The sequence below is a fragment of the Suncus etruscus genome, chromosome 9 (genome assembly GCF_024139225.1).
Source record: "Suncus etruscus isolate mSunEtr1 chromosome 9, mSunEtr1.pri.cur, whole genome shotgun sequence".
Lineage (NCBI taxonomy): Eukaryota > Metazoa > Chordata > Mammalia > Eulipotyphla > Soricidae > Suncus > Suncus etruscus.
This window is the reverse complement of record NC_064856.1, coordinates 102,171,891-102,194,731: the sequence shown is the minus strand read 5'-3', so window position 1 is coordinate 102,194,731 and position 22,841 is coordinate 102,171,891. Positions and strand designations below refer to the sequence as shown.

At 34.8% G+C, this 22,841-nt stretch overlaps 3 protein-coding genes across 3 annotated transcripts in view; all 3 read left to right on the top strand.

The window, feature by feature from the left end:
* SSRP1 (structure specific recognition protein 1) overlaps window positions 1–22,841 on the top strand; it is a 1,220,984-nt gene that overhangs the window by 67,826 nt on the left and 1,130,317 nt on the right. The gene's annotated exons all lie outside the window — the stretch shown is intronic.
* LOC126018722 (olfactory receptor 5B3-like) lies at window positions 10,227–11,168 on the top strand. The gene has a single exon (XM_049780818.1). The coding sequence runs from the start codon at window positions 10,227–10,229 to the stop codon at window positions 11,166–11,168; it is 942 nt and encodes a 313-aa protein (XP_049636775.1).
* On the top strand, window positions 20,166–21,119 carry LOC126017709 (olfactory receptor 5B17-like). Its single transcript, XM_049779761.1, has one exon. The coding sequence runs from the start codon at window positions 20,166–20,168 to the stop codon at window positions 21,117–21,119; it is 954 nt and encodes a 317-aa protein (XP_049635718.1).

Genomic DNA, 22,841 nt, shown 5'->3' with positions numbered 1-22,841 from the left:
TCTTCCAGGTTCTCATTTTTAGTGGCATAGAGTTTTTCAAAGTAGTTTCTGATTACCCTTTGAATCTCTGTCATATCAGTAGTGATCTCTCCTTTTTCATTCCTAATACGAGTTATCAAGTTTCTCTCTCTCTCTTTCTTTGTTAGGTTTGCCAGTGGTCTATCAATCTTGTTTATTTTTTCGAAGAACCAACTTCTGCTTTCGTTGATCTTTCGGATTGTTTTTTGGGTTTCCACTTCGTTGATTTCTGCTCTCAGCTTTGTTATTTCCTTCTGTCTTCCTATTTTTGGGTCCTTTTGTTGAGTACTTTCTAGTTCTATTAGCTGTATCATTAAGCTACTCAGGTAAGCTCCTTCTTCCTTCCTGATGTGTGCTTGCAAAGCTATAAATTTTCCTCTCAGTACTGCTTTTGCTGTGTCCCATAAGTTCTGATAGTTTGTGTCTTTATTGTCATTTGTTTCCAGGAACCTTTTGATTTCCTTCTTGATTTCATCTCGGACCCACTGGTTATTGAGTATGAGGCTGTTTAACTTCCAGGTGTTAAAGTTTTTCTTCTGAGTCCCTTTGGAATTCACAAATAATTTCAGAGCCTTGTGGTCAGCGAAGGTAGTCTGCAAAATTTCTATCCTCTTGATATTATGGAGGTATGTTTTATGTGCCAGCATGTAGTCTATCCTGGAGAATGTCCCATGTACATTGGAGAAGAATGTGTATCCAGGTTTCTGGGGATGGAGTGTCCTATATATATCCACTAGGCCTCTTTCTTCCATTTCTCTCCTCAGGTCTAGTATATTCTTGTTGGGTTTCAGTCTGGTTGACCTATCCAGTGTTGACAAAGCAGTGTTGAGGTCCCCCACAATTATTGTGTTGTTATTGATATTGTTTTTCAGATTTGTCAACAGTTGTTTTAAATATTTTGCTGGCCCCTCATTTGGTGCATATATGTTTAGGAGAGTTATTTCTTCCTGCTCTACATACCCCTTGATTAATATAAAATGTCCATCTTTGTCCCTTACAACCTTCCTGAGTATAAAGTTTGCATTATCTGATATTAGTATGGCCACTCCAGCTTTTTTATGGGTGTTGTTTGCTTGGATAACTTTTCTCCAGCCTTTTATTTTGAGTCTATGTTTGTTCTGATTATTCAGGTGTGTTTCTTGTAGGCAGCAGAAGGTTGGATTGAGTTTTTTGATCCATTTAGCCACTCTGTGTCTCTTAACTGGTGCATTTAGTCCATTGACGTTGAGAGAAAGAATTGTCCTGGGATTTAATGCCATCTTTATATCGAAATTTGGTGTGTCTTTTGGTCAGTCTTGTCTTAGATTAGGTCTTTCAGTTTTTCTCTTAAGACTGGTTTTGAGTCTGTAAAGTTTCTGAGCTGTTTTTTGTCTGTGAAACCATGTATTCTTCCGTCAAACCGGAAAGTGAGTTTTGCTGGGTACAGTATTCTAGGTGAAGCATTCATTTCATTCAGTCTTGTCACAATATCCCACCACTGCTTTCTGGCATTTAGTGTTTCTGGTGACAGGTCTGCTGTAAATCTCAAGGATGCTTGCTTGAATGTAATTTCCCCTTTTGATCTTGCTGTTTTCAGAATTCTGTCTCTATCTGTGGGATTTGTCATTGTGACTAGGATGTGTCTTGGGGTGGTTTTTGTTGGGTCTCTTTTGGTTGGTACTCTTCGAGCATGCAGCATTTGATCACATATATTCTTTAGCTCTGGAAGTTTCTCTTTAATGATATTTTTGACCGTTGATTCTTCCTGGAAATTTTCTTCCTGGGTCTCTGGGACTCCAATGATTCTTAAGTTGTTTCTGTTGATCTTATCATAGACCTCTATTTTCATCTGTTCCCATTCTTTGACTAATTTTTCCATTGTCTGTTCATTTGTTTTAAGTTTTTTTTCCCAATCTCCCCTGTTGTATGGAATTGTTATGTATCTCATCTTCCACAGCACCAAGTCTATTCTCAGCTTCTGATACCCTGTCCCAGAGCTTATCCATTTTGTCATTCACTTCGTTTACTGATTTTTTCAGGCCTGTTATTTGACATGTTATTTCAGTTTGGAGTTTTGTGATTTCTGTCTTCATATTTTCTTGATTCTTATTAGTGTTCTGTTCTATTCTATTCATGGTTTCTTTGAGTTCTTTGAGTATATTCCATATTGCTACTCTAAAGTCCTTATCTGAGAGATTGATTAGTTGGTTGGTCGTTAACTGGTCATCAGAATTGTCATCTTCATTCTCTATGTCTGATGCTGGCCTGCGTTGTTTCCCCATTGTCACACTTGTATTGTGGGTTTTTCTACGTGTTTTGGTGGTATTCATTGGTTATATGATGCAGGCAACACACTTCTCTGGCTCCGCCCTTTCTGGATGGGCCGACTTGCCTCCAAGGTAGGGGAGTCCTCCGTGGATGAAGCCTCACACAGGATCAAATCTTAGGCCCAAGCATGCAGCAGAGAAGACAGTCTGGAGAGAAATTCTTGCTTCTGTGATCCAGCACAGTTCTTAGTGTGGTTTTTTTCTTCTTGTGATGGTGTTCTTTTTTTAGAAAGAGCGCACGGCTGCGTAGCGAAGTGGAGCTAAGTGCCTTCCTGAGCCTCTTTTCAGCCCATTCTCAGGAGGTTCACGCAACAGGATAGCAGAGAGACACACACAGGCAGCACTCACAGTTTTTCACAGTCGGGTCCCACTGGTCAGGCGTAGTTTTCACTCGCTCGCTGGGCAGCTTCAGAATGCTGTATTTTTTGGGTTCACTTCCCAGGACTCTGAGGAGAGTCACTGGCTCGCTGGGTAGCTTCCGAATGTAGTTTCTTTGGGGTTCGCTTCCCAGGGCTCTGAGGAGAGCTTCCAGAGTTCAGGAAAGACAGAGAAGGGTAGGACAGGGCTCCCTTCCGGTGCTCAGTTTCCTCAGAAGAAGCACAGCCAGGTGGAGACTCTGCAGGTAGAGCAATCAGCACTCTGCCTGGAAACCCCCACATCCAGCCATTTCTTACTCACTCACTGGCTCGCTGGGTAGCTCCCGAATGTAGTTTCTTTGGGGTTCGCTTCCCAGGGCTCTGAGGAGAGCTTCCAGAGTTCAGGAAAGACAGAGAAGAGTAGGACAGGGCTCCCTTCAGGTGCTCAGTTTCTGGTTCGCTGGGTAGCTTCCAAATGTAGTTTCTTTGGGGTTCGCTTCCCAGGGTTCTGAGGAGAGCTTCCAGAGTTCAGGAAAGACAGAGAAGGGTAGGACAGGGCTCCCTTCTGGTGCTCAGTTCCTCAGAAGAAGCACAGCCCGGTGGAGACTCTGCAGGTAGAGCAATCAGCACTCTGCCTGGAAACCCCCACATGCAGCCATTTCTCACTCACTCACTGGCTCGCTGGGTAGCTTCCGAATGTAGTTTCTTTGGGGTTCGCTTCCCAGGGCTCTGAGGAGAGCTTCCAGAGTTCAGGAAAGACCAAATTTAAAGATTTTTAAAAGTCTTAGAAATGAGAGACTTATAGCTAATAAATGTATTTTAAGACCACTACATTATAAAATAAAAGACAAAATATAGCTGAAGAAAGAACTGAAATCCCTTTTTACAGGAATATTAATGAATACTTGCTTATACATGAGCTGTCTTGAAACTTCACTCAATGATTCAATTCAAAAATTCAAAGAATTTTTAAAGTCTAAACAAAAGCAGAAATGTGGAGGAATAAAATTCTGGAAATTGGAAAAAATAAATCAAATAAAAGAACAGTAATTTTCTTTTTTGTTTGTTTTGTTTTTATTTTTGTTTTTGGGCCACACCCGGCGGTGCTCAGGGGTTACTCCTGGCTGTCTGCTCAGGAATAGCTCCTGGCAGGCACTGGGGACCATATGGGACACCAGGATTCGAACCAACCACCTTTGGTCCTGGATCGGCTGCTTGCAAGGCAAACGCCGCTGTGCTATCTCTCCAGGCCCAGCAGTAATTTTCTTAATGTAAAAAAGAAAGCTAAAAACTAAGCTACCTGCTAAGAAACAAGAATAATGCTTTTTCATACTGTAAAACAACAGGAATATGAAGTAACTGAAAATGAAAGTTGGGCTGAGCTGAATTAAAGGAAGCCAGATTTAAAACTGTTTTGAGAAACAAATGGTGTAACCAGTCTCAGGTGTCTGGGGACTGTGTTTTCCCAACTTTGGCAAGAGCAAGAGGATTCCCAAAGATTCTGGATTTCGGAGGACATGGTCAACTCAGTAAAACAAGTTTAGTAACATGAATGCTAAGTGAGGGGTGATGAGGTTGTCTTCTCTTTTCTTTCTTGGTTCCAGTTTTTTTGTATCAACTATATGCTCCAACACAAAAATTTTTATATTTTTGTTTATGTGTTAGAATTTTGGGCCACAACAGTGTTTAAAGACTATTCTTGGCTCAATGCTTAGTACTAATTCCTGATTGGTGCTTGAGGAACTATAGGCCAAGTCTGGGATTCAAATAAGGTTAGTAGTATGCAAGGCACGCACCCTAGCTCCTATATTATCTCTGTGTCCTTGCAAGAAGTTTTGTTGTTGTTATTGTTATTGTTGTTAGACAACATGACTTGCAAAGCTGTCAACTATAGTTTCAGGCATGCATCATTCTAATTTCAGTTCTATTATGAGTGTCAGCATCACTCTACCAAAGTCCCCAGATTCCCTCTAGTCACCTATTTCACCTCCTTCAGAGATAGATTTATAAATGTAATTATTGTTGTTTGGCTCCTCTGTTTATAGTAGTGGAACTGGTTCCACTAGCTCAGATATATACAACTATTTTATCTCTATCTCAATGACCCACCCAAAGCCCTGACCCTCACTGCTGTGTCACTTCCAGACTGCCTCTTTTTACACAGCCCTCCACTTGTCTACTTTTTTGGCCTTTCCATATCTTTAATCTCAGACTGAGTGTTTGCCCACCTCTGATACCTTTTATTCACTTGTTATGTTATTTTATATAACATGTAACTAATAACAGCCAATATTTGTCTTTTTTACTTTAGTTGATATGTTTTCCTTCAATTTCATCCAAGTTGTGAATAGTGGTTGAAAATAACATGATTTCATCTTTACTTGTGAATGCATAATATTTCATGTGAAGGAGAGCACACCTTTATACAATCATTTGACATTAAGCATTCTGGTTGATTGTAGCTTCTAAATAGTTTGCTAACTGTTAGAAGTAACAAAATTGTGCTTTTTTTTTTTGAATGTGCGTTTTTGTGCCTTAGGTGTAGATGCCAAGATTGGGAATTGTTGGGTCATATTGACACACTATTCTCACATTTTTGATGAATATGCTTATTGTTTTTCAAAGGAATAGAACCATATAATTATTCCACTAGCAATAAATGAGAAACATTTTTTTCACAACCTCCTCATCAATATAAGTTGTTTCTAGTCTTATTAATATATACAATTTTCACTGGCATGAGAATATCTCACTATTGACTTAATACAGATTTTCTTGATAATAAGTGAGGATAAATACATTTTATATGCCAGCAGGCTCTCTGCATTTCTTCTTTAAAGATGTGTCTGTTCGACGAATGACTAAAGAAACTGTGGTACATATACACAATGGAATATTATGCAGTTGTCAGGAGAGATGAAATCATGAAATTTTCCTATACATGGATGTACATGGAATCTATTATGCTGAGTGAAATAAGTCAGAGAGAGAGAGAAAAACGCAGAATGGTCTCACTCATCTATGGGCTTTAAGAAAAATGAAAGACATTCTTGCAATAATAATTTTCAGACACAAAAGAGAAAAGAGCTGGAAGTTCCAGCTCACCTCAGGAAGCTCACCACAAAGAGTGATGAGTTTAGTTAGAGAAATAACTACATTTTGAACTGTCCTAATAATGAGAATGTATGAGGGAAATGAAAAGCCTGTCTAGAGTACAGGCGGGGTTCGGGTGGGGAGGAGGGAGATTTGGGACATTGGTGATGGGAATGTTGCACTGGTGATGGGTGGTGTTCTTTACATGACTGAAGCCCAAACACAATCATGTATGTAATCAAGGTGTTTAAATAAAATATATAAATAAAAAAAGAAAAGAAACTAAAAACAAAAAACAAAACAAAAAAAGTTGTGTCTGTTCATTCTTTTCTCCACATTTTTTGATAAATTTATTAGATATTTTGTTATTTGTTCTTATAATTTATATACCTTGAATATTAACCCTTTATCTAGTGTATTGTGTGTAAATATACCTCCAATTCAGTAAAGGTTAAGGATACCTTTTAATTTTTAAAAAGTTTATGTAGAAACATTTTTTGTGAAGTAGTTTCATTTGTTTATTCTTGCTTTTTTTGCCAATAAAAATAATTGAAAACAAAACAAAACAAAACAAAACAAAAAGAAATATACCCTAGGGACCCAAAAACACAATGCAGAAACAATTATGTAACTGTGGAAAAATTGTAATAGGACCTTGTTAATGATAACCTTAATTTGACATCACATATATTTTATACAATTCTTGGAATGATGTGATAAAATTATGAATAATTCTAAATGTCACTTATATAAAACAAAATTTTAAAATAAATAAATAAAAATTACTATAAAGGTATATGTTTATAATACAATAGTCAACTTAGTCCCCATAGACTATTTAATGACTATTTTTCTGGGAAAGTGAAATGAGGTGCAGTACATGCTCTCACTGGGAAATTCTCAGAGCTCTCCAAGTCATTGGAATTCTCTCCAAGTCCCCATGCATTAAGCTGCAAACAGACAGTCTTGCTCAATGTTACATAATTCTCCATGCTCAACCTATAAGTTTGAATCTCTCTAGTATTTCTTTATGTGAATAATAAAGCTTGTTAGTGCACAGAGTTCTATCCCAAACTGAGGGTTTGCTATGCTCTGCACCTTCCATCCTGTTGAGGAACCCTCAGCTCAAATAAAATTTTTGTTGATCTATACTGAAATAATAACTCCTCAGATAAAAAAATGTCCAGAACTTGCCTGATATTTATCTTTAACACAATATCTGTGTTAACATAATATCCATGAATTACTTAAGAAGGGTAGCATTATGTTTCTTTTGCAAATAAGAAAGAGTGGTAACTCCTATGGTGGCACTGGAAATAGGCACAGCAGATTCAAGAGTTGATCTGGGATGATTGTCTTGCAATTATTTTCCCCAACTTTAGAGATTATGAATTTATCTCAACGCTACCTTAAAAGGATCATCTAATAATGTTCTTGCATTATTTCATAGCTGTTATTCTAAATTTTCAGTCAATAATTTAAATCAGCTCTTCTCATCCAGGTAAGTCAATTTAGAAACTGTTTTATTAAGAAGTATAATTCATAAAAAATATCTGTGGAGCAGCTAAACTTTATTTGAAACAAATATCTTAAATATCCTTCATCAATAAAATTTTACTTTGCCTATTGCTATATTATGCCTATAAGATGTATTGCTTTCTGAATGAAAAGCAAAGTTAAATAGCCTTCTTAAATGATCGTTTTAATCTTGTTTACTAAATGTATTCTTTTATCAGAGCTAAAGCAAAAAAGAATAAAAAAAATAGAAATGTTCCAGAATCTTTAAATAACAAAGGTGTCTTAATATAACTGAACATTTCCAAACTGTCAAACTGTGTTTCTATTTTTCTATAATCTCATACATGTTATTACTAGCACTTCCACACATGACTGACTTAATACAATGATACTCGATACAATTCAAAGATAGTTTAACTCATGAATCTTGACATTTATATGAGTCATGCTTTTAGAGCATCTAGTAAATTATAATCATTTTCCATGGCAAAATAATAATAATAATAATAATAATACTGCCTACCTCTTACTAATATATAATCCTTTTCATGCTTTCTGGTATGTAACATGGTAAAGTCTACAATATAATAATGTTAATATGATAGTTTTCAGTGTAACAATGTGAATGAATGAGGGAAGTAGAAAGCCTGTCTCGAGTACAGGTGTAGGGGGGTGGGGAGGAGGGAGATCTGGGAAATTGGTGGTGGGAATGTTGCACTGGTGAAGGGGGGTGTTTTTTACATGACTGTAATCATACAACTATAATCATGTTTGTAATCACGGTGTTTAAATAAAGATAAAAAACTTTTAGAAGAAAAAAAAATAATAATGTCAATATGGGAAAGACTTGTGAAGCAGTTGCAGAAGTGAGGAAAAAGTTGTTAGGAAGTAGATGGAGATGAATGACCATCCAAAGGCTTTTCATTTAAAGAACAACACTTAAAATATTGTTCTTATATAAGATTCCACTACAGTTTTTGTGATTTTTTTGTTTGTTGGTTGTTTGTTTTTGAAAGGTTGTTTGTTTTTGAAAGGTTGTTTTTGTTTGTTTGTTTGTTTGGGGGCCATACCCGGTGGTGCTCAGAAGTTACTCCTGGCTCTGCATTCAAAAATCATTTCTGGCAGTCCGATAAGTTTGGGGTGCTGGGGTTAGAACCTGGGTCAGCCACATGTAAGTCAAACATTTCCTCCTAACATTAAAGCTAGTGAACATCTTACAGTGCCACATACCAACATTTTGAAACATGAAATATATTCTTTTTATATAATAAATATTATTATTTTATAATACTGCAAAGTAATTCTAATTTTTTGTCTTATGTTGGAGATGGAAAACTGAACTAAATTGGAATTTGGGCAGATAGTTAGAAATGTTTGGATGAATAACTAAGCACCACAACTCACACCCAAATTCTGTAGCAATTTATTTGTCTTCTCTTCCAAACAGCTCTGGTTGTTCTTGAAATTTGGGTCACACCACAACTAGGGGTTGCTATTATGATACTATATCCACTACACACAATCTCTTAGGTACTGCCCTGCAAAATTCCAAACACTGAAAGTGGGCAGTAAAGACAATGACTGAAGTAATATTCTATTTTATTTTAATTTATTCAAGACCAAAATTGAAGATAATTTCTCAGAATGGCTTCAAAGGTTGACTTTGATTCAAAATATGATTGTCAAATAATTATTACTTTAAACAAAAAATTACTCAATTGCTTCTACAATTTTAACTGAAATGAATAAGTGATGAATTATGTAAGTCTTTAAAATATTAAAATAATTATATTTAAGATGTTAGAGCATCTCTGGATAGATGATCACAACATAGGCAAAATATGAAAAATAATACTGGAAATATTACTTGAAAATCTGAATTGACAGATATATTCATTTTGGACAAGCCATTGGTAAATATCTATTCTCAGTTCACAAACTTACACAAGTAAAAGATTGGAGATTAACTCATGTTGAATATTTAGTCTCAGAAATAGATATATGTAAAATTTATGCACAAATAAACCATGCAGCCTTTCTGGCAAACAATATGTATATTCCTCAAAAAACTGGAAATTGAGCTCCCATATGATCCAACAACTTTACTAGTAGGAGTACAAAAAACACAATACACAAATGCCCTCTGCACACCTATGCTCATTGCAGCTCTATTTACAATAGCCAGAATTTGGAAACAATCCAAATGCCTGACAACAGGTGAGTGGCTAAAGAAACTGTGGTACATATACACAATGAAATACTATGCAGCCATCAGGAGAGATGAAATCATGAAATTGTCCTATACATGCATGTACATGGAAACTATTATGCTATGTGAAATAAGTCATAAAAAGAAATATAGACACAGAATAGTCTCATTCACTGTGGTATTTAAGAAAAATAAAAGACAGGATGAGGGCAAAAAAGAAAAGAAAAGAAAAAGAAAAGACGGTATAGTAATAATACCCAGAGACAATAGAGATAAGGACTGGAAGGGCCAGCCCACAATATGAAGCTTACCATAGAGTGGTGAGTGAAATTGGAGAAATAATTATACACTAACAACTATCATGACAATGGTAGTGAGTGAGAGAAATAGAATGCCTGTATCGAAGATAGGCGGGGGGGGGGGTGGAGGAAGGAAGAAGATGAGGGACATTGTTGGCAGGAAGGTTGCATTAATGAAAGAGGGTATACTTTTTATGACTGAAACCTAACTACAAACATGTGTGTAACCATGGTGCTTAAATAAATATATTATGATTTAAAAAAAAAAGAAACATTTTGAGGCAGATATCTTATCTTTGAATCTTGGTAAACAAGTTACTGCAATGATAAAAAATACAATTATAGATATAAATTTAAGTCTAATTTTCTTTACCACACGTTCTTTCTTCCAATAAAAACATAGATCATTTTGTGTATCTCAATACTGATGAAGAACAGGACGGAAGTGACAGAATTTATCCTGCTCGGACTAACTGATGATCCCAAATTAAAAATTCCTCTCTTTATACTGTTCACCCTCGTCTACTTCACCACTATGATTGGGAATTTGGGGATGATACTGCTGATTTTGTTGGACTCTCGCCTCTATACTCCGATGTACTTTTTCCTCAGTAACTTGTCTCTGGTGGACTTCTGCTATTCTTCAGCTGTTACTCCCACAGTCATGTCTGGATTGCTTAGAGATGACAATGTCATCTCCTATAATGCCTGTGCTGCTCAAATGTTCTTTTTCGGAGGATTTGCTACTGTGGAAAATTACCTCTTGGCCTCAATGGCCTACGACCGTTATTTAGCAGTGTGCAGACCCTTACATTACACCAGCACCATGACGACATGTGTTTGTGTGGGTTTTATAGCAGGCTCCTACATCTGTGGCTTTTTGAATGTCTCTATTCACATTGGGGATACATTCAGTCTCTCTTTTTGCAAGTCCAATGTGGTCCATCACTTTTTTTGTGATTTCCCAGCAGTGCTGGTTCTCTCTTGCTCTGATAGAAGTATAAGTGAGCTGGTTATTGCTTCCGTGGTGAGCTTCAACATCTTTTTTGCTATCCTGGTTATCTTGACATCCTACACATTCATATTTATCACTATTTTAAAGATGCATTCATCATCAGGGTATCAGAAGGCTCTATCCACCTGTGCTTCCCACTTTGTCGCAGTTTCTATCTTCTATGGGACTGTCATCTTCATGTATTTGCAGCCTAGTTCCAGCCATTCCATGGACACAGACAAAGTGGCATCTGTGTTCTACTCCATGATCATCCCCATGCTGAACCCTATAGTCTACGGCCTGAGGAACAAGGAGATCAAGAATGCATTTTTGAAAGTTATTTTTAATAACATTAATTCATTGAGGCCAGCGTGAAATTAAGTACCTGAACTTTTATCTTTGTCTATTCAAAGGTCTCTTGTGCTGAAAAGGAAACATCATATTCTCAAATGAGATCATTGTACCTATATCTAAAGTACCCTGAAGGCTATTTATCACATGTTAGTAAGTGTCTTGTTTTACTTTAATTCTAGTTGTTTTAACACAAGTCAATGCAAATATATGAAAACATAAACAGATCATTAAAAGTACATGTATGAGTCTTGAAAATATAGGATATGGTGGTGTAAATTTGGGAGATTTAAGGGAATGCACATAGTTCTTAAAGATGTTCATGAAAATATTAAATTTATCATATTTAGATGTAAAACTTTTACATAAATGCTGTCCTGAATCCTATTAGATAATAAAATGAACAGGCACTAATTAGTGAATTTTTCTACTACTTAGGAAAACATTTCAGTGAGTGGCACAGACATAGCTCATTGAATTTTCTACTTTGAACCACTGTGCTAAAGAACCAAAAATGTTAAGAACAAGCATGCCCATGTTGCTATTTTTAAATTATATAATAAAGATAAAACCAAAAGAATAAAAGTATGTCTTCATTTTCCATATCCACATCAACTAAAATATATTACAGTATATTCTAATTGTATAAATACTTTCAAATAAATGTTGAAAGCATTATCCATTTTTCATTCAGTTTGTTCATTTTAATAATTTTAAAGATCTTTTGTCACTCCTCCCTCCATTCCACCACTTCATTCACACCAATTTTTATTTTCTGACATTTTCAACCAAACAAAATTCTACTTCAGGGAATGTTCTTTCTCTACATTGTGTGGGATATTACCTTTATTAACATCTTTTTTTAATGTTACTCTATCAAGATTTTAATTTCTGACCACCTTTATAATTTAGTAACTCTTTCTTTTCGGGGGTGGGCATGCCCAGCAGTCCTCAGGGGTTACTCCTGGCTGTATACTCAGGAATAACTCTGGGGACCATATAAGATTCAAGAGATCAAACTCAGGTCAGCTGCATGCAAAGTAAATTTCTTACCCACTGTAGCTTGGGTCTAATCTAGTAACTCTTTACTTGCTATCTATACTGTCCTTCTAGTCAATAATTTTTCATATTAATTATGAATCATGTCTCTTTTCTATCTACCTCTGTTTTCTTATATATTGCTTCTCTAGTCTATAGATAATTTATACTTCATGGGTTCTGCTACCTCATTTGTGCTATACACAATGTAATCCTCAGAACTTTTAAGTTTTCATTTCATAGTAGATCATCAATAAATGTTAAGTAAATAAATGACTATTGAGTTCAAATAAATCAACATTGACTTATTAAGTCAGGAAATATTGTAATATTTATAATAATATATAACAATAATAATGTGTATGTGACTCATAATATAAGCCCTCTTTAAATCTACAGTCAGATCTTGATGAATGAAGAATCAAATATTGAAATGAGCGATATTTAAATAGCTTAGATGTAATTCTCTGTCAACAAAATTTTTGGGGTTTCTCAACTATTTATTTAATTTATTGTACATGCTTTATTTATTTTATATCTGAGATAATTACTATATTTATTTGTTTGGTTGGTTGGTTTGGTTCGGTGCTACACACAAGTTACTAACTAATATCTATTCTTGGCTGTGACTCAGGGACTACTACTGGGAAACCACATGGGTCATGACGATAGAACCTAGGTTGGCTGCATGCAAGGCAAAAGTTTTATTTCTTTGCTAAATTTAAATCATTGTCATTTTACTTTAAGTTTCCTTTCATGTTTCCCTTCACTGTCATTTATTTTTGTTGCATTTAATGAGTATTTCTTACTACACAGCACTATGAGATCAACCATATTTTTTTCTACCCTATTTCATAACCAACTACTAGTCTTATTAAAAAAAACCTCTTCCCATGATGGGAATGTTGTACTGGTGAAGGGGGGGGTGTTCTTTACATGACTGAAATCCAACCACAATCATGTTTGTAATCAAGGTGTTTAAATAAAGCTATTAATTTAAAAAGAAAAAAAATCCTCTTCCCTTTAAACTTGAATCTTCTTTTATAATGAGGATTATAATGCTGAATGTTACTGATACTGTAGTTTCATATTTTCTCATCCTTTCTATTGACAACTACAGGAAGAACATATCTTTGCATAATTTTTACATTTATAATTATACTTCTTTTTCTATATATCCACGTATCTATGCCAAACTGGAGTTTGTACTGAGCTTATTGATATTTACTATTTTACCCAGTTAACTTCTGTACCTCCAGTTTGTAAGTGAAACAGTACCATAATGATTCATTTGTTACCTCTCAGAACTTTAGTAACTAACCACAGTATATTAATAATTTATTTTATATTTATTATTTATATTTTAATTGGATTATTGTTTATAATACTAGACATGAGATCATATGTTGTTTACCTTCCTATATGCATATATGATAACACATCACCAAAATCACTTTATTCATTCTTCCTAACCCCTTTCTATTTCCCTCCAGGGCCACCAAAGTTGGGGGACACATCATACTAGCTGTGCTCAGAGATCACTCCTAGTTTTGGGTAAAGAACAATATGTAATGTGAGGGATAGAACCTGGGTCAGTTTAACTCTCCAGTCTAAAGTCTTCTACATTGAGTTATGACTTTGCTTATTCATTTTGACCAGATGAATACTACCCAAGTATGTATCAATAGATAACAAAAAGAACTTGTGTATACACACACAATGGAATACTACTCTTCTATAAACAGATACACTTATAAATCTTTTAACTATATGACTGAATCTAGAAGATATTATATCTACCAAAATAATTCCCACAAATACATGTATATTTTATTTATTTTTACTTAAAGAAACAATACGAAGGAGTGAACAAAAAATGGTAGACTATAAGTCTAGACTATATGTATATATAGAACAATATATATGCAATGGACTATATGTAGACTATAACATAAAGTAGTGGTATTGAAAGGGAAGGAGAGAGTGATGGATAAATCAGAAACACTGGATTCATTTAAGGCAAAATATAAAACTAGAATTTTAGTAACTTACATCATGTATTGTATACTTTTTTGTTTGGGGTACAGCTCATGGTTGTTCTCTGGAAATATTTCTGGCTCTGTGCTCAATTAGGTATACTCAGAGGAAATGAGCACTGGTGAAGTTTGTTGAACATTGTATGACTCTAACTCAATCATGAACAACTTTATTTTAAAAAAAACTGTATTATGGGGCCAGAGCGATAGTGCATTTGCCTTGCACGCAGCTGACCCAGGATGAAATTCAGTTCGAACCCCAGAATCCCATATGGTCCCCCAAACCAGCAGAAATTTCTGACTGCTTTTCTGACAGTCAGGAATAACCCTTGAGCATCACCGGGTGTGGCCCAAAAACAGGGCCACACACACACACCAAAAAAAAAAAAACCAAAAAACTGTATTATGAACAACCTTGTAACCATGGTGTTTAAATTTAAAAAAAAAAAAAGAAAAGGTTTGTCACTTTTGGTATATAAACATAATATATCTAGACTGTTTTCAAGAACTGTAATTAGCACATATATCACAATAGGAAGAAAAGTTATAATTGCCTGTTGTGGCACTCCAAAAACTTTCAGGATGACTTAATAACACAATATAACCTAACTATACTTTTTTAGGTGGTCACAACCTGTGATGCTCAGGGGTTAGTTCTGACTCTGCACTCAGAAATTACTACTGAAAGGCTTGGGAGACTATCAGGGATGCCAGGTACTGGACTTGGGTAGGCTGCATGCAAGGCAAATACCCAAAGCAAATACCAAGGTAAATGAGCTATCACTCCAGCCCCAATATCTTATGTCATTTTTGAGTTCTATTTAAAGAAAATGTTAATGTCAATGTAAAATATAAGGTATTATGTTATTTGTTTTAATAATCACTGTAACAAGTATAAAGCCTTATACAAAGTTAGGATTAAACATTTTTTAGGTTATGTGAAGAAATTTGATCAAAATGATTCAATTTATGTGTGCTTTGTTTTACATTTCTGAGCAAGCATGATAGAATATATTTATGTTAAAAAGATACTTCTAAAAATTGAAATACATGCCAAGCTACATGTAAGAGAATAATTATAGAAGTGTATCTAGTGTTGGATATATTCATTATGTAAGGAATTAATTTAGTAGGCCTGTGTTAGGCATATCTTTTAGTGGGATAAATATAACATCATAGAATCTGATATTTAAAGGTCTTTATCAAAGGATCAACATTTTCTTCAGAAACCTTGAAGCTCAAGGGCTCTGAGATGTCTTTTGTAATAATTTTCCCTAATTTTCTTCTTCACATCCCACCCATTTTCTATCTCATTCCTCAATTTTTAAAATGACATATAGAAATTTTTTTAAAAAAATCATCCCAAGTATAAATAATATTAAAAAGTGTAATGAATTGAACACATTACTCATTTTCAGATGACAGGTTGATAATTTTAGGAGGAACGGAAATATAAAAATTGCCATAATTACTTCTCTGTCCTACACAACATAACAAACTATTTCCCTGTGTGCAGTCTAATTGCTTCATCCTCAAAAAAGATGATCTGTGATTGCTCTGAGGGGCCTTTTCTCTGGAGACCTTCATGTAGACAATTTTCTCTGGTTCCTGTTGATTAGGCTCTGAAATCATATCATGGCTCCACATAACAATATTTTGAAGGAATCAGACTCTCAGCAGAGCCCTGTTGGTCACCACATCCAAATCAATGCTAACACATTTTAGTGTCCAGACCAGCCTTTCCCAAAACTTTGTTGGCATTGAGTGTTTCAAACACAGGTAGGGGAAACTTCTTAAGAAAATAGTTCTGTTCTCTTGTGTTGAAGGGATCGCTCTTGAGGAAGGTCTTTATAGACCATCCACCCCCTCATTTCTATTCACAGACACATATCTTTGAAGTGGTGGAAAATGTTATTCTTTCTATATAACAGATAAAGAAATTGAGCTCCAGTAAAGTAAATAACTCCTCTAAAATCACAGAAAAATCCATGGAAGGTGCAAAGTTTCTTAGCTCTAGGTTCGTGATCCTTTCTATCGCACCTTACATCACCTATTTCAGTCTTTGACCAGTAGCAAAAAGATTTTTTATTTTATGCACTCATTGTCTTTGAGCTGAATTCCTGACTTCAGGCTCAAAATTCAACATTGTTGTTCCAACTCTTTAAAGACTCAGGTAAGCTTCTATTTTAATCAACTGTTTCTTTTTTGCTAGATTATAACATTTTTTTGGTCACACTGGTGGCACCCATGGTTTAATTCTGGATCTATGTTCAGGGAACACTCTGGGTCTATATATGATGCCAAGAATTGAAACCAGGTCAGTCACAGGGAAGTCAAGTGCCTTTCCCACTGTACATTGGCTCCAGTCCTAGGAGAGGGAAAAAAAGGAAAAGAAAACGGGACACTTGGGAAGATGTTCAGAGTGGTTCTAACCTGAGAAGTGGACATTAGCCTTTATTTAAAAAAATATTTATTGAAAGAAATATATTTGATAAAGACAGTAGTAGTTAGGAAGTTATATTGTCCAAGAGTTTTTTAGTTCATACATGGTTGTTCGAATATTTTTTACAGTGAAACATTGGAATATGCACAGGACTTTAAGACACCAAATTTTCAATCAGCAGAGAGTAGAATCTATAAAATTTATACAGTCTATACTGCTTTCATTAAGAAAACTGCAAAAAACCTCTGGAGCATGATGATCTTTTTGAGTAGGTGGTAAATTCCTCTGCTCTGTGCTATCATGCCCTTGCAAACCAAAATAAAATGACACTTTCTTAGATGCCAGGAAGAACATCGTGAAACCACTAAGGTCTTTACTGCATTTTCACTGTTATTTCCCTTAAATCTCACATTCAATTACTTGCTAATTCAGAAATTCTGACTGTGAAATGACTAAATTAATTTAGTTCCAGACATGGGAAAAAATTACACTGCGAGTGAGGTATGAATTAAGTTTTTACTAGGTGTGAAATATGTTGAAATGATAGAGGCATTTTAATTGGATTATTTCCTTAATTATAAATGAGCTTCATATGAATATACAAAGACAATCACTATCTTCTAATCTATGCTATCTCTATCTTGCTGGTAGCTATCATTTCTATCTATGTATTATCTAGATTCCATCCTTTCCTGGAACAAATTGCCACATAAGCACTGAATTGAAACTGTTAGTAATTTCAGACAGACTATATGGTTTTTTCAAGATTAATTCATTCCTGTTGCACGACTGTGGCTAAGTTAATGCTGCTTTTTGCACCTGTGTTTATTAAAGAGTAAGGAAGCAGGTTTTATAAAGATGCTCAGCATGAACAAACTTGAGCTCTCTAGAGAATTTACCTTTAATATATTATTATATAACCTGTTATCACAGTCTGAAAAATCACCTCCAAAATAACTTAAATCCCTGCAAGTGAGTTTCCTAACATGCTGATGGATATTTTGGAGTAATGATTAAATGACCAATTTGAGATGGTGAAATTATCCTAGGTGGGTCTATAAGGACTAATATACCATCATTGATTACTGATACTGTTAAAAAGTCAAGTTAAAACTGATAGGTCTGGGTTCAATCCATCCTTTTTAAAAATTAATCTATTTAAACATTGTGGTTTACATGGTTGTTCATAATACAGTCGTTTTTTACAGCAGTTATAAATTTTATGATTGAATTTCAGTCATATAGTGTATAGCAACCTTGGCAAGTGCACATTATCCTCCACCAATGTCCCCAGTTTCTCTCCCATCCTCCCCTCTGCCTTCTCCCCTGTCTGCCTCTGTGGCAAATATTTTTCTTCTCTCTCTCTGAAGGGGAATCATGCCTATCACTTTATCTTTTTTAGCACCCTGTTCTGTCCAGAGTGAACATTCCCAACTATCATTGTCATAGCGGTCCCTTCTCTGCCCTAACTCTACTCTTTTGCACATTGCTGCAAGTTTCCTAGTACAGACATAGAATGATTGTACTCATTTGTGGAATATAAAAAATAGATAGCATGGTATTAATATCCAGAGACTATAGAGACAAGGGCAAGGAAGATCAATCCATGGTAGAAAGCTGAGTGCATCCCTTGCTTGCTGGAAAACAAGTGCTTTGAAACCATGCTAGGAGTGATACCTGAAGACAGTGCTGGGTGTGACGTCTGAGCAATCACTAGTGATCAGAAACTGAAACCAAAAAAATTTATAGGTTTTATCATTTTTTTCTGAGTGTGTTTTAAAACAAACATTTGAAGTCAAGAAATAAAAGTTTTTATGTAGTATAAGTTTGAGGAAAATGGTATTTCAAAATAACGCCCTTCAAATTAAAATATTTTTAAAAACAAGCATTATATATGCTCATTAATCAATCAGAGATGGATATGATCCAACTTGATTGCTAATTTTAAAATTTTAGTATCTCTGATCCAACTGCCTTGAGTCTGAGGACACTGAGGAGTCTAGCACCACAGGGAAGGCTCAACACTACTAAAATATGGCTTTTTAAGGGAAATAAATGAACAAAAGAAGATTTAGGAATCCCTGAACTCTTATATAGGATTATTAATATAATAATTTATGTGGGTAAAAAGAAAAATGAATAACACTAGGGAAAGGAAAAGATCTAAGTATAATAGCATATAAGAAATTTTCAAAGCAAAAATTATGGCTATCGGACTTCAAAGTCTTATTTGAAAATGCATTTTAGGGGCCGGAGAGAGAGCATGGAGGTAAGGCATTTACCTTACATGCAGAAGGAGGGTGGTTCAAATACCGGCATTCCATATGGTCCCCTGAGGCAGCCAGGAGCAATTTCTGAGCATAGAGCCAGGAATAACCCCTGAGCGCTGTATGTCCCAAAAACCAGAAACCAAAGAAAAAATAAAATAAAATAAAATAAAGAAAATGCATTTTTAAACTACCTAAACTTTCCTAAACCAACATAAAATATTGCTTTGGTATCATTATAAGATGAAATAATTGTGTTTAATGCCAACATTATATAATTGTTTGTGAACTATCTTATTTGATTCTCACATAATCCCTCTAGATAGGTTCTTCCATCTTTTAATGATGGTTGTAGAGGACTTGGGAAACATAGTTCAGATTGGTTTGGTTTGGTTTGGTTTGGTTCAGTTTAGTTTAGTTTTCCTGGTAGTAATAAAAATAGGTCTTATCTGTGTATGTCTCATTTATATACATGTTCTCCCAAACTCCGCAGCCATTATATATATATATATATATCATATATGCTATCATAAATCACTTTACTGCATGTATATTTCTAATGCTTCATTTATTCTTACATCTACTAAGTATGAATTTATTAATGATTTCCTCTTCCTGAGACCTCCTTCACTAAACTAAGTACAATGAAGAAAAATAAGTGTGAATTTAATGTGGTTTAAATGGATTCAAATTCATCCACAGCACTAAGATTAAGATAGGTTATTATTCTCTAGGCTCTGTTAATATTCACCTAATATTAAGTGGAAAAATAGCCCAATCAGTACAATATTACCCCACACATAAGTGGAAAAATAATTAATCCATTCATACAGTTGATGAGAGGATTAAATGAGTAATATACATATTTAACTATATATAACTACATATAACTATATTCAAAACAGGAAGTAACTCTCTTGCCAAACAATCCAAGTTGTTAGATTCAAAAGAATATTTGGGGAGAGAGATTCATTCTGTACATAGGGAATTGGACAACTCATTATTCCTTCCTTCTTTACAAAATAAAGATGTTGCTTGTGAAGGCTATTATTCTTTTAAAACTGATCTCTACAGTGGTAATTCACTAAACTGTGTTGATATACCCATGTTTTAGATACAAGAAGAGCAAAGAGGAAATCTGTGTTATAATAAAGTAGTGTTTGCATTCCCTTTCACATAACTGATCATTGATAAGTTTGATTTCTCTTTGCTACAGAGCAGCATCTTTGCTTCTCAAATGACATCCAGGGAGAATAACACAGAAGTGACTGAATTCATTCTTCTAGGACTCACTGATGCCCCAGAACTGCAGGTGCCTCTTTTCATAGTGTTCACCCTCATCTACCTCATCACCCTGATAGGTAACCTGGGCATGGTCATATTGATCCTGCTAGATTCCCGTCTTCATATCCCCATGTACTTTTTCCTTAGCAACCTCTCTCTGGTGGACTTTTGTTACTCCTCAACAGTCACACCAAAGGTGATGGCAGGATTTCTTATTGGAGACAAGATCATCTCCTACAATGCATGTGCTGCCCAGATGTTCTTTTTTGCAGTCTTTGCCACTGCGGAAAATTTTCTTTTGGCTGCCATGGCTTATGACCGCTATGCGGCAGTGTGCAAACCCTTACATTACACCACAATAATGACTCCAAGTAAGTGTATTCATTTGGTCATGGGATGTTACTTTTTTGCCTTTCTGACTGCTGCTGTTCAAGTTGGAGACACTTTCTGCCTCTCTTTCTGTGTGTCCAATGTGATTCATCACTTTTTCTGTGATATTCCAGTGGTCATGAGTCTGACTTGTTCTGAGAAGCACATTGTTGAGCTTGTTCTTCTTCTTATGTCAAGCTTCAACATCTTTTTTGCTGTTATTGTTATCTTCATCTCCTACCTGTTCATCTTCATCAACATTTTCAAGATTCACTCAACTGAGGGATACCAGAAGGCTATATCGACCTGTGCCTCTCACCTCATTGCTGTTTCCATATTTTATGGTACTGTTGTTGTCATGTACTTGCAGCCCAGTTCCAGCCATTCCATGGATGCAGACAAGCCTGCCTCTGTGTTCTATACTATGGTTATTCCTATGCTTAATCCTATTGTTTATAGCCTGAGGAATAAAGAGGTGAAGAATGCATTCAAAAAGGCGGTGGAGAAGGCTAAGTATTCCCTAGGTTTAGCCATTTAACACAATGGCAAAGAACCCATAAAATCTTATTTAATTCCTTTGCCTCTATTCAAGAACTCAAATGTTTTCAATGCCACGTTGTATAAAAATGCTATATTATGTTAAGATATCTATAAAATCTATTTTTAGCTAGTGGAGAATAATCAGAAAAATTACTTTGTTAAATTTATTTAATAACTATTTTATTGGCACACTTAATCAGATGTAAATTTTATTTTTAATAACTTAATATTTTAGTCATAGCTAAATTATTTGTTTGAGAAAAACATATTGACGTGATAATTATGAAAATGGAAATGTGTTAACTAACCACAATAGAAGAAAAGTGAGAAGAATGAGTCATTTTTACCTTAGCATTATGACTGCCAAATAACTTGTTTAAAAAGGCAGAAGCAAATTATAACTACTTGTAGATGACATTGTCTTTCATACATAACATCATAAGCAATATCCTAACAAAGTATTAGAATTAATAAAGTTAAGCAAATTTTTTAGGATAAATATCAACAAGTAAGAATAGTTGTATTTCTGTACAATAAGCTGAAACATTGTATGCCTGAAATTCCACTTTGAATAACTGTAAATCATAGTGCCTTAATAAAGTTTTTTAAATCTAAAATAAATGGATTTTATTTATAAATATATCAAGTTAATAAAATATAAGAAAATGAACCAATTACTTGCATTTAATTAATTATCATTTAAAATTATTCATTTACTAATGGGGCTGAAATGGTAGTGGGTAGAGCATTTGCCTTTCATGAGGTTGATCTAGGTTTGACCCCTAGCACTCCATATAGTTCCCTGAACAAACCAAGAGTAATCCCTGAGTGCAAGTAAGCCCTTGCACTGCCAAGTGTGATCCCCAAATAAAAATTATTAATTTAAAAAAGATAAAATAAAATGTAATACAGAAAGACACTTAACATTCATAGATTGTTAGTATAAAGTAGGAAACAATCAATAATTCAGCAGGTGTGCTGAAATCAAAATCACAGTGATTTCCTCTGAGAAATCAATAACTTTATTCTCGAAGTCATGGATCTAAATAATTGGGAGTTAAAGAGTGTCATAATGTCCAGAACAATATTATACAAGGTAAAAAAATGTAACTATTTAAATTTACATTTTAATACTTACTACAAAAATACTGTGATTAAAACAGTAGGAACTGGCACAAGAATAAATATATAAACCAATATATAAAATTGGGCTCCTAATTAAGTCTTCTATACATATTGTCAAAATATTTTGCCTATTATCAAAATATTAAGTTAGGATGACAAAAATTCAGAATATATAACAATCTCATAAAAGATTATGATGCAAAAATAAATGAAACTAGGCTGTATCTTAGAGTATATAATAAGCAAAATAAAACACCAACACAAATATGAGAGTTGAAATGAGAAAAGTGCTGGAAAAATAATGGTGTGAGATAAAAAAAAATAAAAATCAGGCTGTGGATTTTTACTAACTCCAATGTAGCTATGACTCTCTAAATATTAATATTCTCTTAAGTACTGCATCATCCATGCAGCTGATGCTAAAATGATCATGTAGACTGCAGTAGCCACAAAGCTCATCATCTTCAGCACCCAGGTGCTTGAAAGAGAACAGACTCTCAAAGCACATCGCTGATCACCAACAGTCTGTTGTGTAGGAGAACAACATTTGCATATACATAAGATCTCCTCCTTGATCAGTGTCTCGATGTCCTTC